The sequence below is a fragment of the Cebus imitator genome, unplaced genomic scaffold, assembly GCF_001604975.1.
Source record: "Cebus imitator isolate Cc_AM_T3 unplaced genomic scaffold, Cebus_imitator-1.0 Scaffold110, whole genome shotgun sequence".
NCBI lineage: Eukaryota > Metazoa > Chordata > Mammalia > Primates > Cebidae > Cebus > Cebus imitator.
Genome location: NW_016107425.1, coordinates 2,041,861 through 2,059,901, shown reverse-complemented (window position 1 = coordinate 2,059,901; position 18,041 = coordinate 2,041,861). Strand labels below are relative to the sequence as shown.

Sequence of the window (18,041 nt, the reverse complement as noted above, 5' to 3'; positions counted from 1 at the left end):
TTTTTTTTTTTTTGAGATAGAGTCTTGCTCTGTCACCCAGGCTGGCTTGCAATGGCGTGATCTCAGCTCACTGCAACCTCCGCCTCCTGGGTTCAAGTGATTCTCCTGCTCAGACTCCAGAGTAGCTGCAATTACAGGCATGAGCCATCACACCCGGCTCATTTTTTTTTTGTATCTCTAGTAGATACACGGTTTGACCATGTTGGCCACACTGGCCTCTATCTCCTGACCTCAGGTGATCTGCCCACCTCGGCCTCCCAAAGTGCTGGGATTACAGGTGTGAGCTACCACACCTGGCCAGTCCCCAACAGGTCACAACCACATGGCAGGGGTCAGAAAACTACAGCTCAAGGGCCAGATCTGGCCTGCTGCCCGTTTTTATACACTACAAAATCTAAAATGGTTTTTAAACTTATAATGGTTGAAAAAAACTTTTTAATCCAATATTTTGTTATACATTAAATTCCAATCTTGGTGCCCATAAATAAAAGATTTTATTGACTATAGCTACCCTCATTTGCTTACAAATGTCTATGGTGGATTTTGAACTACAGTGGTAGTTGAGTAGTTGTAAACATGTGTTCCACAGAGCCTAAAAAATGGACTCTTTGGCCCTTTACAGGAGACATTTGCTGAATCCTAGTGTAGAGCACTAGTCCTCAGAATGAGATTCACAGACCAGCAGTATAATGTCACATAGAGGAAAGATGCAAGCCTGGGCGCGGTAGCTCACGCCTATAATCCCAGCACTTTGGGAGGCTGAGGTGGGCGGATCACTTGAGGTCAGGAGTTTGAGACCAGCGTGGCTGACATAGTGAAACCTCATCTCTATTCAACATGGTAAAATACGAAAATTAGCCAGGCATGGTGGCACGTGCCTGTAATCTCAGCTACTTGGAAGGCTGAGGTAGGAGAATCACTTATACCTAGGAGGTGAAGGTTGCAGTGAGCTGAGATCATGTCACTGCACTCCAGCCTGGGTGACAGAGTGAGACTCCATCTCAAAAAAAAAAAAAAAAAAGAAGAAAGAAAAGAAAAGAAAAAAGCGCAAATTCATGGGCCCCATATCAATCTACAAACATAGAAACTGGTGATGGGGTTGGGTGATCTGTGCTTTAACCAGCCCTTAGGGTAATCCTGACGCACAAGAGGTTGAGAACTAGTGGCCTAGAGTAACATTTCAGCTGTGAAACTAACGAAAACATAATTGCAGGTAAGTACTGGCTCCAAAACTCTGGATTTCTAGTTGACTTGGGGAAAGGCACTGATGCAAACAAACCACAATGCTCAGTGATTCAGGGTGATCAGTTTCACTCAATTACGTCCTTCCTTATTGACTATAATACTGTTGAATCTAACTTATACAGATGCTTTGGGTACTATTATACAATTCCAAGCATCAGAAAAAATGTCAGTAATATAATTTTTTTAAAAAATAAGTTGCAAAACCCAGGCACAGTGGCACATACCAGTAGTCCCAGCTACTTTGGCGGGCAGCTGATGTGGGATTGCTTAAACCCAGGAGTCTGAGACCAGCTTGGGCAACAAAGCAAGACTTCTGTCTAAAAAAAAAATTGCTTGATATAGGCAGGTACATATTCTGTAAAGCTTTTATTTTTTTTTATTTTTTTTATTTTTATTTTTTTTTTGAGACGGAGTTTCGCTCTTGTTACCCAGGCTGGAGTGCAATGGCGCGATCTCGGCTCACCGCAACCTCCGCCTCCTGGGTTCAGGCAATTCTCCTGCCTCAGCCTCCTGAGTAGCTGGGATTACAGGCACGCGCCACCATGCCCAACTAATGTTTTGTAGTTTTAGTAGAGACGGGGTTTCACCGTGTTGACCAGGATGGTCTCGATCTCTTGACCTCGTGATCCACCCGCCTCGGCCTCCCAAAGTGCTGGGATTACAGGCTTGAGCCACCGCGCCCGGCCTTCTGTAAAGCTTTTAAAGTATAATATTTCCCTAATGACAATACCACTAACCGTAGTATTGTCAACTGATATATGAGGGACAGGGTAGTGTCCTAGGAAAAACAGATAGTTGGAAAGCAGAAGCCTGGACCTTTGTTTCAGCTCTACCACTCACTAGCTGTGCTCTGCACAAGTTTCTTCATTTCAGTCTCGGGTGAGAATTAATTGAAATAAGAACTGTGAAAGTGCCTTGCATTTAGAATATAACAGTAAATAACAGTTCTTTCAAGAACACATAAAATCCTGTAATCCCAGTGCTTTGGGATGCGGAGGTGGGAGCATCGTGAGATCCCATCTCTACAAAAAATTGAAGAATTAGCCAGATATGGTGGCTTGGGCCTGTAGTCCCAGCTACTCAGGAGGCTGAGGCAGGAGGATTGCTTGAGCCCTGGAGTCTGACATTGCAATGAGCTATGATTGTATCACTGCACTCCAGCCTGGGCGACAGAGTAAGATCCCGTCTCAAAAAAAAAAAAAAAAAAAAAACTACAGAAAAAATAAAATGGGAAAGAAAACATGGGCTCCAGTATAGTTTCTAATACTGAATACTTATGTCTCAATTACTGTACTAGACACTTTACATGTTAGCTCATGAATCTTCACAGGAACTGTATGAGTTGTGAACTATTACGGCTCCATGTCAAAGTTGAAGACACTGAGACACACAAAGGAACATGCAGTAAGTGCCAAAGCTGAGAAGGAAAGCAGACTAAGTTGCCTCTACAAAGTATATTACTTCTCTCACAGGCATGAGAAAAACGGGAGCTAACAGGAAAACCCAGAAAATGTAAAAAGCATCACAAAACTATTGTTGCTACTACTATTTTGTTTTCTTTTGTGAGACGGAGTCTTGCTCTGTCGCCCAGGCTGGAGTACAATGGCGTGATCTCGGCTCACTGAAACCTCCGCCTCCCAGGTTCAAGCGATTCTCCTGCCTCAGCCTCCCGAGTATCTGGGACTACAGGTGCAGGCCACTGTACCTGGCTAATTTTTGTATTTTTAGTAGAAACAGGGTTTCATTATGTTGATCAGTTGACCTCGATCTCTTGACCTTGTGATCTGCCCGCCTTGGCCTCCCAAAGTGCTGGGATTACAGGCATGAGCCACCACACCCGGCCTACTACTACTACTATTATTTTTCCAAAAGTGGTGATGGGTTGACCTAATCCATCCACTACCTCAAGCCAAGCTGCCTTTGCCGACCAAACACATGCTTCAGGGAGGTGGGGGGCAGAACTATTCGTTGGAGAGTCTGTGGATATAAAATGGAAAATTTGGAAAGCCTCAGGTGGACTTGATCCATGATTCTACCTCCCTAATTGCGTCGCTAGGCGGGACCACATACAAGACACAAACTCACAAGTATTTCCCTTCTGAGGAAAGTATTATGATTACTATTAATAATAATATAAATAGTAATAATAACAGTGGTTAAAATTTAATGGACACTTAGATCAAGCTCAGTACTAGGCGCTCTACATACCTTATCTCTTACCAGCTCTGTCATTACGCAGGTAGCTGTTAACATCACTGCTGTATAGATGAGGAACTAAGACTCACACGTCCGCTAATCAATGACCTGGCCCCAAGCTTAATCCCATAAGTCCAAATCCAGGGCCATGTCTGCCATTCCCTTTGCCTCTCAGCAGTGTGCAAGGGCTCTATGAGTTCTATTAGCTATTGTGCTTTATTATATGATGTATTCCTTCAAGGACTGGATTTCAATGCTACCTTTTCTCTTATCATGAAAAATGTAAACACTTTTCACAAAAATTCTTAGAAATGATCTAATTGGGAGGTACTATGGTAGTGAAAATAGTGTAAGCTTTGAGGTCAAACAGATGTGAGTTATCAAAACTTTTGAGACTCATTTTCTTCACTATTAAATGAGGGTATTAGTGTTCTCTCCACTATGAGCTAATGTGAGCATTAGCTGAGATAACATAAATAGGTAAACCATCTTTTAAAAAATTGGTGGTCCATAAATCCTCCTTTCTTTTACTTTTCCTTCTCCACTCTTCAACATGTTTACCTGTGGGGTCTCTGAATGCCTTCATTCATTCAACAACTACTTAATGAACTCATTGCATGTGCCATGCTCTGGATTAGAGAATTCGGTGGTGAATGAGATGACAAGGTCTCTACTCCCATGGAGCTTACATTCTTGTAGTGGGAGGCAGACATAAGCAAATCAACAAATGCATTTGATTACATCAGATAGTGCTATGCATGATGAAAAAAGGACCAAAGTGGCACAGCATTGGATAAAAAGTTCTACCCTTGGTCCTGCTAAGAGCTATGGGGTCTTGAGCAATAACAGTAACACTGGACACTGACTGACCAAGAACTTACTGGTGCCAAGCTCTGTGCTGAGCACTTCAAAGACATTACCCACTGAGATGCAGCAGCTCAGTAAAAGGAGAGAGTTGAGGTTCACAATCTTCGAGGTCCCTTCAGCTCTGAAATGTGTGCCTTCATTCAGTACCATTTGATTGTCATGCTACATCCCAGGCAACGGGAAGATGTAGCCTCTGATCAATTTAAGGACACATGAAGGTTTCTTTCAATGTGGTTGATTACATCAAAGATCATCTTTATCAGAGTTATCAAGTTCAAGTACACGGTCATTATAAGGGGAATCTTTTCTATGTACTTAAACTTGAAGCATGAAGTCATCAGGCCTCTACTAGGATATCTGGATGAGGCTTTTGAGACATTCACTTTTAGGATGAACAGTGTTGTCAAGGTATCTGTCCTGCCAAATGACAGCCTCATTGCCGAAAAGATGCAGACACACCCACACATGACTGGATGGTAAAATTCGAAACATCAGGAACACAGCCTGAACATATCCAATCTGTTGACAATTATGATTCTACAGTGTATTCAGCAATTTCACTTTCATAAGACACTTTTGTATTTGAAATGAAATCTTTTCTTTCAATCTGATAAAAGACACCCTTATAAATGTTGTCACAAGGTAACAGGATAATAAGGTGCCATACTGTGTATATTCCGCTAACTACTCATTACAAATGATTCCATCTTTTTATTAGAAATAAAATCTGGTGTTTTCACAGGTGAAATGAAAAAATGGGCATAAGTCATGTTACCTTTAGAAGATAATGGTCCTCCAACTAGCCTGGCAAAGAAAGAGGGGTGGGTCCTCAACTTTGTTTATCATAACATAATAAGCAGTAAATTTTCTAAATGCAGAGGATTTTAAATTAAAATCCCCAGTATCCATTATATTCAGGGTAACAGAAAAAAAAATACCCAAACTACAGTAACTGATGTGGATCAATGTAGAAATGGTCTCTTGAATTTCCTGTATAATTCATTTCTTGACAAAAGCACTGCTGATACCTTATAACTACGTCTAATTTCCAACTTGCTACTGTCAATGTTACAACAAATTTGATGCAGGATTACCAACTTCAGAGACAGAAATGGCCCCTCCATCTCCCATGCACTATCATTCATTCAGGACCCACTGCACACCGTGTTTTGGTAAAGCTATTTGAGGAAACAAGGCTCAGGCGTGTACTAATTACTACAAGGAGCAAGTGGACTAATCTGACATTTTAGAGGCACCAGTGGGAAATCATCAGAAGTCTCAGGGGAGTAGGAGAGCCCAGAACAGTGAGGAGCAGCTTTGTACTAATTTGATCTTGCAAGAGATGATCGTAGTACTGTTGCTGTTGATTACCTAACAGCAACTCTGTATAGTGTTTTCTTAGGCAGTAAATCTGTATGTTATTTGTCATGAATACTAGAATATTTACTGTTATCAAAGGTAATAATAAGAATTATTTTTAGTGTTACAAAAATGCTATGAGCACCTAGTCTGAGTTGAACACTGAAAATTATAGGTAACTGCTTCCTTTACTCCATGGAAGAGCATACTGTGCAGCCTGAACGTCTCTTGAAATTGCTATATGTCCTCTGGACCCTGCAGCACATTTTTCATATTTAAAATTTGTATTAGGAATGTAAATCTAGGTTATGGTTTTAAATATTTTCACATTCAGTAATAACATCAATTTCTAAAAGCTGTATTTTATTTTCCTTTATAGGTTAAGTCTGAAGGTAGGATTATAGAATTCAAGTATGATGGAGGGAGGAATGCATTTTAAATAACTAATGTTGCTGCATGCAACATGCCCTATATTTATTGGCCTCTTACTCAGGGTCCATTTTAATTGTTATCTGCTCATGCATCCTATACCACATAATGAAATGTTTCCATTTCACCCCGTGAGCCCTGGGTTTTCATGTGCACCTTTACTAATGACCCTTAATTAAGCTGATTTTATCCTTGAAAATGTGAGTTTTCTTTTGGTCAACAAGTGTTTTTAAGGGAGAGGTCTGAATGAACTTTCAAAGAGACATTTAAAATGCTTATTTTAAGCAGTTGTAAAACTGAACAAAGTACATTTGTACTCAAGTGTGGGCTACGAACACATATATTTTTCATTGTATGTTTCCAGGGAAGCACTTTCACCCTGCAGCGTGCCGTCAATCCTCAGTTATGTTACATTGCAGAGGTATCAAATATCTGCGTAGAAAACAACACAATAAAGTAGCTTGGCTACTTTACATTAGCTAACAATGTCAACCAGAGATAATATGTGATTTAAAAGACACCCTGTAAAATGTCTTACTGAATATATTTTTTCATAATGATCAGTAAATGACAAAGTCTAGTAACAAAACCATTATTTATAGCATGTTAACATCTAATTGATTTTACAAATGGAGGCAATTATTTTGGGTGAAGGGAGGACTGCCTGCCAGATTTAAATGATTTATGATTACCAAGAGAGAAAATCAACAATGTTTTGCTAATTCATTTTCAAATATGGTTCTTACATTCATTGATGAGTTTAATTTTAAACGAAATGATTTGCTTAATAATATATTAACTTTAACAACAAAAAAACACCCCAATTTACTTTGTGACAGCAATCTGATACATTTTTAACTGTTTAAAAATGCTGCCTCCTAAGGTAAGCTCAGAAGGGACTGTAGCATGGGAACATATTTTTGAGGTGCTGATTTAGCCTCACAGAAAGATCACACTTCATGAACTCCAACCAATTACTCAGAGTAGGCGCACAGGCTCTTACAGCGCTGTGTGCTTCAAGTCCACAAGAACACTGCAAATGCATCCATGCCTTACGTTTCTTGACCTAAAACACTGACTGATTACATGACACGTTTCATAACTTGTACAAATGTTGCCAAAGAAAAATTAAATAGTCTGCATCGCTTGATATAACTCTTGTATTGATTTTTATAATCTAGTACTAAGATGTGTGTTTCAAAAGTAAATGAGAAAGATTGAAGGTTCCTTCCCATCTCAAGGCAACTATAAAGCAGAAGAGAAGCTCACATTTCACAAGAAATAACCTGTGCATTTGTTGAGGGAAAAAAAGCCCCACATGTACCACTAGGGAATGCCCCAGGCTGAAGCAGATACTGATTGGGCAAAGCTAAAGGACAAGAGCCCTTGAAACTAAACAAAAGCAAATTCATCTGTGGACAGATGTTGATTACATCAAAGCAAAAAAGGAACTCCCCCAATTCCCAATTTTTTAAAACAATTAATATGGCTCTATAATCTATACAGTAAGGACAAAGTTAAGTTTCTTAACCGATCATAATAAACATGAGTAAACTTGTTTTAAAAGACTTTCAGTTCAGTTACAGACTATTCTAGTGTGTTTTTAGGTATGGGCTTCTCCAAACAGTGGTTTATTCATTCCCATGGACATGTCTGGAAAGCCAAGCTGGCCATGCCATCAGCCCCTTCCTTCCAGGGGTTAACTGCTCTGGCTGCCAAATAAAATACAGAGCGAGTCATGTAATTATGGAGACAGTCAAAGGGCAGGCTCTATTTTGAAATCTATTTGCACAGACAAGGTCTTCCAATTGAACTTACAGGAAACAACCTGGTAAAGAGCCTCCTTTTCCCCAGATGCTTTCCACACTTTTTCTCCAATGCAGGATATGGACACCATACACCACTGCTTCCTGGATTTCAAGCTAAGATGCCATTACAGAGAGAAAGTGGATCTCTTTCACCAATCTTTAAAAAACATTTTTTTGGTCTAATTAACAGCATTTGGCAACAGCCTCTGGATGATAAAGCCACAGTGTTTATTAAACAACATTTCTAAAGAGGATGCAGGCCCAGTTGGTATGCAGGTGTTGGAAAACAGCTCATTTTCTTTAATGCTGATAATAAAGCACATAGTTGAATCTAAAATATATGGGCATAATTGCTTGTCTAAAATAAATATTCTACTTCACATCCAAAGTGTTGTCCTTGAAGTTATTTATACCTAAGACCACTAAACAGTAATAAAGATCACACAGAAATAAAAAGGAAATATGTGAAATATTTTAAGTGACAAAAAAGTCATCATTCACTTTTATGCTGAAACATAAAAGTTAATCCTAGTTGTTTACTGCTCTAAGTTTGCAATTTTTATGAGGATGCATCATTCTCATATTAAGGTAGGACTGGGCAACTAGTAATAATAAAACATCTCAAATGAAGTTGAGATGGATACTGGTCTATAGATGTCAGAATTCATCTACAGCCTGGGAGTCCTTGTTCTAGAAAAGATGAACTGGAAAGTCGCTCATAGAGCATTTCTGGGGAGAGGAAGGGCAGCAGCCTGAGGGTACCTTCTTCCAATAATAACAACATTTAAGAATGGTGCCCAGGTCATTGCAAAACATGACCTTCCCCAAGGCTTAATCAGGAAGTTGGCTCTACACTATATATCTCCTCCTTTAGCAACTGATAGAGTATAACATCAATGACAAGTTCAGAAATGGTTTGCGAAAATACTTCATTTTGCTTGTTTGCAAAAGCTAAATCTGATAACATATGATTATTCACTAATGTACACCACCAGCACACAGCCATCTGTATTTATACAAGAAGCATTCCCCTCTTTTTGGGAAACTAAAACACCTCAACTTACTCTAGAAACACAGATCTATAAATGTTCCTACTTAATAATACAGACTCCTGTTTGTGAATCGAGGAAAAAAGATTCCTTTTAGCTGGCCGAGTTATAGCTGGGGGAAGGGAGCCAAAGATTATAGTCAGAACTCAAGTATAAAACTAAAAGCTGATCATTTGGTGGATTAGTAGAAGTTACATAGAAATGATTAATTTGTACAATAGGGCTATTGCATGGAATTTCTCCATTTGAGACAAAAAAATGTTTACTTCAAAGTTTAAATTCATCTTTATAGTCATAAAGTATTGAGTCACAGTGAAATAGTATATACTTGGCAAATCCCATTGTCTCTCAGCTAAAGTTTAGAGAAAAGCAGCTTTTTAGCACTTCAACAATACATATACTCAGGCAACTTCTTGGACAAAGAAATATTGTATCCTTGCAGAGGAAATAAAGAAGCTGTTTATTAGGGCTGTGGTTAAAATGTAATAATTCATTCTAGTTGAGCCCTGTGAAAAATGTCATCAAAATATCATTTTCTTTGCCAGATTTTCTGGATGCCGTAATATCATTTAAACACAGAATAAAAGACAAGCTCTGATCAGAGTAGAAGCACAACACTAAAATGAACCAAAACCAAATGCTCTTGTCAAAGTTATAGGAAAGAATTTCACACAGTCCTGGTACCCAGGGAATGCACACTTCTAGGTTAGCACAGAACATCTGGCAAATTTCAACCTTCCAAAGTCACTCAAAAGAAACATTCCTGTTACCTCACACACTTTGGTTAAAGAAGAGGAAAATAGAACAATTTTATATTAAAGCACACAAATAGAACCAGAAAGAGCAATTTCATAGAAATCACACACGGAATTCAATTTTAGAGAAAGTCTATATAAAAACATCATGAGTTTTTAAAAAACTGATATAGTAATAAAATACTTCTTTAATTCTTAAAAAAACCTCCAGACTATTCATAAATACTACAGTCACATAAAATACTACTCAAAATATTAGTTATTTTGTATTAAAATACCCAAGAACAGAAGATATGGGGGCTTATAATCTATGCTCAAAAGCACAGCTTTAATATAAATATTTTTAAATTGTATTAAAGCATTTGAAAAGAGCATGATTTTAGTCTTCATATTACAATAGTGTCAACTGAATTCTATACACAGCATGCCCTGGGTATATTGTTGGGTGTCTTTCTTTCCTTTTTTTCTTTTCAATGGGCCATTTAAAGTTATTGCCACAAAAGCAAACCACTGGGATGAAACAGCTCAGAGCTTTGATCAAAATTTTAGTGTCAATACCAAAAAAATAAATAAATAAGACAAAAAACAAAAATATCTACACCTTAAACTTCCTGAGAAGATTTTCACTGTACACCTCCAAGTGAAAGGCATGGGATTAAAAAGAAAACATCTGAATATAAATCTTATCATGGTATTTTGACAACTGTGGGAGTTTTGTCTCTGCCCTGTGACCAGTCAATAGGCATGGTTCATCGGCAGGAAGATAGGTCAATAATTAAAATCTAAAATGACAAAGCTAAGCCTTCAGGAAAAACAATATATTTCCAAACTTCTGCAGTTGAGAGTACACAGATTCAACACAACAGAAACCAAGATCATTCATCAAGGAGTTATTTTCAACCAGAAAAATAGAGAAAATTTAGTAACCTCTTTAATCAAAGCAAAAGCTCCAAATTTTCTGAAGGCAGCTTTTTGGACTGGTATAGTTATGTTGCTACAAATAATTTGATACTCAATTTATATGGTATACTTGGTTGACCGTATGAATACTCACTTGACAGTACTGGGTATTAATGCAAAAAGTACAATGTGTTAAAATGGCACAGGCTTAAAAGGGAGCACCATAGAAGCCTGCTTACAATTTGGCCCATATATATATATATTTATATAAGTAAATATAAATAAACAAACATTTATTTAAATATATGTATATATTTAAAGATATGAACATTCAACTATCTGGTTTTTGTTTTTTTTTTTTTTTTGTACTAAAGATTAAAAATTAAGCCAGGCTCACACCTAAAAATCCAGCACTTTGGGAGGCTGAGGCCTGTGGATTGCTTGAGTCCAGGAATTCGAGACCAGCCTAAGAAACATGGTAAAACCTCGTCTCTACAAAAAATACAAACATTAGCTGGGCATGGTGGCATACATCTGTAGTCTCAGCTACTCGGGAGGTTGAGGTGGAAAGATCACTTGAGCCCAGGAAGCAGAGGTTGCAGTGATGAAGATCGCACCACTGCACTTCAGCCTAGGCAACAGTGAGACCCTGTCTTTAAAAAATTAAAATAAAATAAAAATTTTAAAAGATTAAAAATTAAAACCACCACAATCACCAACAAAACATGTACTCTTTATCTGTATGTAGCAGGCTGTTTGCTTCTCATCTCTGAAAACACAACATTACTTGAAAACCTTAGCCAACCAAGATCATTCACACTTAGTAGAATGACAAATTCATCATCTCATATTTACAGTTTTTAATATTGCCACAATACCAAAATATTTGATGTATAAAACATTTGAAACATATTTATTGTCTAACTGAGGCGATGGGCCACTTTTTGAAGTATACTTCTACTGGAGTGTTGCAAAGAAACCTCAACCCCTCAATGCCTAACAAGATATAGTCAATTTGGGGGTATGGCCGGGCATGGTGGCTAACGCCTGTAATCCTAACAGTCTGGGAGGCTGAGGTGGGCAGATTGCCTGAGCTCAGGAGTTTGAGACCAACCTGGGCAACATGGTGAAATCCCATCTCTACTAAAATAGAAAAGAAATTAGCTGGGCGTGGTGGTGTGTGCCTGTAGTCTCAGCTACTCGAGATGCTGAGGCAGGATAATTGCTTTGAACCCGGGTGGTGGAGGTCGCAGTGAGCTGAGATCACACCACTGCACTCCAGCTTGGGAGACAGAGCGAGATTCCATCTCTCCAAAAAACAACAACAACAACAACAACAAAAAGAAGATATAGTCAATTTGTCAATTTGGGGGTAAAAAGAAATAGTATGAAATTTAAAATTTTATATTTTGCTTATGAATGTAACATGGGAATTTCCTCCAAAAGGTGTGCCTTCCTAACTATATTTACTTCAGCTCTTGTTTAAATTGGTTTTCCTTCTGTGAGTACTGTTGGTTTACTTAAACAAGTTAGTTAAATTCTTTAAGCCTTAGTTTCTTCATTTATTAATGGGGATAATAATAACTTCCTCACAGGGTTGCTATGATAATTGTATGACATGATGTATAGAAAGTGGCATAAGGTAAGCACTCAATAAATGGTAATTACTATCATTGGTTATCTGACTATGGGAGGCGGTCACTCTAAAATGGACTAATCAGTAGTAGAAACCAGCCTGAATTTTTTTTTTGAGACGGAGTTTCGCTCTTGTTACCCAGGCTGGAACGCGATGGCGCGCTCACCGCAACCTCTGCCTCCTGGGCTCAGGCAATTCTCCTGCCTCAGCCTCCTGAGTAGCTGGGATCACAGGCACGCACCACGATGCCCAGCTAATTTTTTTTTTGTATTTTTAGTAGAGACGGGGTTTCACCATGTTGACCAGGATGGTCTCGATCTCTTGACCTCGTGATCCACCCACCTCGGCCTCCCAAAGTGCTGGGATTACAGGCGTGAGCCACCGCGCCCGACCCCAGCCTGAATTTTTAAATGTGCCTTCGACAATCCACAAAGCAAGTAATTCACAAAGTAATCTTCAGATCCTAGGTTGGGTCCCAGAGCCTTTACTATCCAAAGCACTGGGCCTCTCCTCACTTCATCACAGGGCCAGCCTGACCCCCAAATGAGACTGCAGATGTAGAAACACTTTACACACTGGACAGCATCTTATGATTGTAGTAAATAAGAGAAGGCTCACATTCAGTAGGATTAATTACGGACAGCCTAATTTTGATGTTTTCCTGAGAGTTCCTGCTGGGCTCTTGCTAGAATGCCGATGGTTAATGGTGAGGTCTAAGGAAAATTCCTTCCTCCATCCATAGGCATAAACGCCCTGGCTTTTTTCAAGAATCATACCTTTCTAAACATATGAGAATACTTCTTAAATTTGTGCAAAGGTTGAGATGGGAGAAATTATGTTATGGAAAGATTCCACTTTTCATTGAAGACATTCCCTGTAAAGTGTACTATCAGAAATAAGTTTAAGAGTTAGATCAGAATGCTGCTATTTTGGCCGGGCACAGTGGCTCAGCTTATAATCACTTTGGGAGGCGTGCAGATCCCTTGAGCTCAGCAGTTCAAGGCCAGCCTGGGCAACATGGTGAAACCGTGCCTCTACGAAAAATACAAAAATTAGCCAGGCGTGGTGGCGAGCGCCTGCAGTCCCAGCTACTCGGAAGACTGAGGTGGGAGGATACTTGAGCCCAGGAAGCCAAGGCTGTAATGAGTTGAGGTCACACCACTGCATTTCAGTGTGGGCAACAAAGTGAGACCCTGTCTCCAAAAAAAAAAAGAAAAGATAAAGAATGCAGCGTTTTAATTCTGTTACTAAATAGCATTCAGTCAATGCTGTGCTTATCCATACACTTTAATGTTGTCCTTGGTAACGTTAGTTTGTAAGAGTTTAAACATATTTGTTTTGGTGTGTGCAATTTATTTAGTAGAAATATTCCAGAGCTCACCAAACCTTATTGTTTAAATGTATCAAGAAATCTTCTTTGCATTAAAATTCCTGTTTATTAAACAGTGATACAGGAAGAACTTATTTACATTTCAAGCACTACCAACATACATCACTTATGACAAAAAAGGCAAGCACTCCATAAGAAATGCTCAATCACTGTCAATCACAAACACTAAAATATACATGAACCAAAGCATGCCGTGTGAACTGTATTAAATTCAGCTAAACACAGAATTACCAACAGAACAAACAAAAAAACAAATAATTATCAGTGACTCACAGACCTATTTACACAATACACAAAATAACTTAGAAAGGTGTAACCATGGAAACCTGATGGCCTAAATTCAGTACCTTTAAATTTTGCATTTATTTAATCACTGTGCAAATGATGTCCTTACAAAATTTAAATATTTTTAAAGCTGTCACAGCTTACCTTTGTTATCAGATCATTGATTGAAATAGTTTCAGCTATAAATTACTTATCTTTAAAATTATTCAGAGACCAGTTTAATGAAACTATGATAAAAATGTCAAACAATTTTTTCTAAGTTCGTCGGAAAATTATTATTTCACAGCCACTGATTAACAACCGAAAAACTCAACTATTTACAGTAAGTCCCATAATAGTCAAGTACTATTAACAGACACTTTGACATAAAGACTTTTCTTGAATTCATACTGTTGCATGCAACCACCTCCGCTTCCTCTAATTAACTACTAAAGCAGAAATGCTATTAGTTGTTTTCATTTATAAGTTGTTTTCACTGATAATTACCATTTGAAGAGTTTAATATTTAATCCTATAGTTGGTCCTAATGTCTTATATTTTATTTCATAATCTAAATGACTAAAACATTATTTTGTAGTTCACTGGCTCCCACACTTAAGATGTAATGTTCAGTGTGTATTTCATTATGTAGATGAGCAATGGATGTTGTCTGACATGATTTAAATAGGTCAACAGTATTTTCCTAGTCACATTAATCATCCAGACAGCTAGAATGAAAAAAAAAAAAGGCCTTGAAAACTAAAACTAGAGAATCTATTCACACAAATGACATTTACCATCAGTGGATTATCTAGGATGTGGTTAAGGAGAAGGAAGAGTTACAGACTTTGAACACATGTTTCATCATTTATTCAGAAACCACTTCAAGACCCTAGCTCTATTTTCTGAATTGAAGCAAACACCTACAGAAAGAGATTTCTTAGATATGGAATTGTAATTAAAAAAAAAAAAAAAAAAGCATTACATGGCAATCTATGAAACTTTTTTCATTCCAGAAGAAAGAATAAAATTTGGGAAGCCTAGCTCTAAATGAGGCTGAGCACCGAGAGTAGGTTCAGGTTTATTGTATGTATAAAAATACACAACAGCATAGGTATACCAAAATCGCACAAATCACCGCTAAAGAACTTACTCATATAACAAACACCACTTGTCCCTCAAAAACCTATGGAAAAACATAAACAAAATAAATAAAACGAACAAAAAATATACAGCAGCGCAAACGGGAACACAGTCCTCACTATGGCAGCAATCCTGTCTTCACCTCCTGAAAGAGGCCCAGAAAGTAAAGAGAAGGGGAAAAGGAAAGGCAGAACTGGTTTTTAGAAGTAGCTGCTGGTCAGGTGCCGTGGCTCACACCTGTAATCTCAGCACTTTGGGAGGCTAAGGTGGTGGATCACCTGAGGTCAGGAGTTGAAGACTAGCCTGACCAACATGATAAAACCTCGTCTTTAGAATTGCTTGAACCCAGGAGGCGTAGGTTGAAGTGAGCCGAGATCGCGCCACTGCACTCCAGCCTGGTGCCTGACGACAGAGCGAGACTCTGTCACAAAAAAAAACAACAAAATTAGCCAGGTGTGGTGTTGCAGGCCTGTGGTCCCAGCTACTCAGGAGGCTGAGACAGGAGAATTGCTTGAACCCAGGAGGCAGAGGCTGCAGTGAGCCAAGATGGCTCACTCCAGCCTGGGGACAGAGCAAGGCTCCGTCTCAAAAAAAAAAAAAAAACAAGTAGCTGCAAAAAAACTTACTCCAGCCGTGAGTTAAAAAGTATCTGATGAGCAGCACAGGAAGCCACAAATGTGAATTTGGAAACAGCAACTCGATAGTCTCATTTTCACTGTCACGACTGACCTTTGCACTAGGTATTGCAGAGGGAGGTTTGGTCTACATGACTAGTCAATGTGTAGAACACTATTCTGGACAAGCATTCTACCACTTTGTTGGTTCCATATGAATTAGACATAAGTGACACATAATCCTTTCCCTCCCAAGAGAAGCTCTTTGTGGGTCTGGCAGCTGTGAAGAAGACAGTGTCTACCAACTTTTTCACTGTGAACTCACTTCTCCAAGGTCATCCTTCTGGGTGGATGTGTTCTGCCCTCTCCTGAAACCACACAGAAAGAGCCACAGAGGACATGGGAAGACCATGTTTTGTTTTGTTTTGTTTTACTAATTATGAAATAGTTCATGTGTGGTATGAAATATTTTAATAACAATACTAAAAAAGCATAAAGAGAAAAGCAAATGATAAGGTAAAAAGTGTCTTCAAATGATCACTGTTAACAGTCAGCAAACATACTTTAGAACATTTCTCTATGCATCCACTAATATATTTTTATAGTATATTTCATACATATTCTGTTTGTACATGCAATTTTTTATTAACTATTTTAAAAGCAATCTCTCTCTCTAATATATGGAAAGCATCTGTCTTTAACAAAAAATACAGATGTACATGATCTTTTTAGTGATTTCGGAGCATTCCCTTATGCAAAGGGATCACATAGCCCCTCATGATGAGCATTTTGGTAGGTTATTTTTGTTTTTTTTTTTTGCTTTATATAATAAGATTTTTACAAGTACAGTTACACAAGTGATGAATTATTCTTTTTAGTTTACTTTTTTTTTTTTGAGATGGAGTTTCATCTTTGTTGCCCAGGCTGGAGTGCAATGGACAATCTCAACTCACCGCAACCTCCGCCTCCCGGGTTCAAGCGATTCTCCTGCCTCAGCCTTCCTGAGTAGCTGGGATTACAGACATGTGCTACCATGACCGGCTGATTTTTGTATTTTTAGTAGAGTCGGAGTTTCTCCATGTTGGTCAGGCTGGTCTCGAACTCCTGACCTCAGGTGATCAGCCTGCCTCGGGCCTCCCAAAGTACTGGGATTACAGGTGTGAGCCACCAGGCCTGGCCTCTTTTTATTTTAAATGTGTAAAAGTAGTATTCATGGGTTAACAAATATGCAAAACTTTAACATACTTGCAAAACTGTTCACAAACATTGCAATTCGTATTCCTAAAGATGCCTATTTCCTATACCCTCACCAATAGTTTAACATTAAAATCTGTCAGTCTGATAAATGAAAAATGGTATCTCTCTTTTACTTAATTTTTTTTCAGAGGTTGAAGATCTTTTTCTTTGTTTATTTCTGTATCCTCTTTTGTGAATTTTCCTGTTAGGCCTCTTGGGTTATTTTTCACCTGATTTATTTATTTATTATTTTTTGAGAAAAAGTCTCACTCTGTCACCCAGGCTGGATGCAGTAGCATGACCTCTGCATCCCAGGTTCAAGCGATTCTCCTGCCTCAGCCTCCCTAGTAACTGGGATTACAGGCCTGTGCCATGATGCCTGGCTAATTTTGTATTTTAAGTAGAGATAGGGTTTCACCATGTTAACCAGGCTGATCTCAAACTACTGACCTCAAGTGATGTACCTGCCTTGGCCTCCCAAACTGCTGGGATCACAGGCATGAGCCACTGTGACCGGCCTCTTCACCTGACTTATTTTTAAGAGTACTCTGTGAATCAGAAACATTAAAACGTGTATACTATATTGCTTCAACTATTTTTCAGTTGCTTTTTTGCACTTCTACCATGTTTAACTGTTTTTGGCCACAAAATTGGGCTTATATTGAATTTACTGATTAATCTAAGGACAATATGACTATAATTTTTTGCGACAGGGTCTTGCTCTGTCACCCAGACGGAGTGCGGTGGGGCAGTCATAGCTCACTGCAGGTTTAACTTCCTGGCTCAAGCAATTCTCCTGCCTCAGCCTCCCAAGTAGCTTGGACCACAGATACATGCCACCATGTCCCCCAATTTTTTTTTTTAATTTTGTAGAGACAGGGTCTTACTATGTTGCCCAGGCTAGTCTCAAACTCCTGGATTCAAGAAATCCTCCTGCCTCAGTCTCCCACAGTGCTGGAATTACAAGCATGAGCCACCATGCCCAGCTGACTCTAAAATACTTAACTGTCTTCTTTAAGATAAGAAATGTCTTCACACTTCCTACAGTGTTCTCTCATGTCCATCAGTGGAGAACTAATGTTTTCTTCATATAGGACTTGCTAGCTATTTCTTGTTATTTGTCTATCCTTAGGTGGTTTTTTTTTTTTTT

At 38.7% G+C, this 18,041-nt stretch overlaps 1 protein-coding gene across 5 annotated transcripts in view; it reads right to left on the bottom strand.

The window, feature by feature from the left end:
- Positions 1-18,041, bottom strand: part of METAP1D (methionyl aminopeptidase type 1D, mitochondrial) — a 91,442-nt gene that overhangs the window by 24,277 nt on the left and 49,124 nt on the right. The window contains exon 2 of one of the 5 annotated variants that reach the window (XM_037741897.1): positions 7,915-8,018. The exons of the other annotated variants lie outside the window; for them this stretch is intronic. Within the exon in view, the coding sequence (XP_037597825.1) occupies positions 7,915-7,993 (79 nt within the window). The 5' untranslated portion in view covers positions 7,994-8,018. The remainder of the gene's footprint in view (positions 1-7,914; positions 8,019-18,041) is intronic. 5 annotated transcript variants of the gene reach the window in all.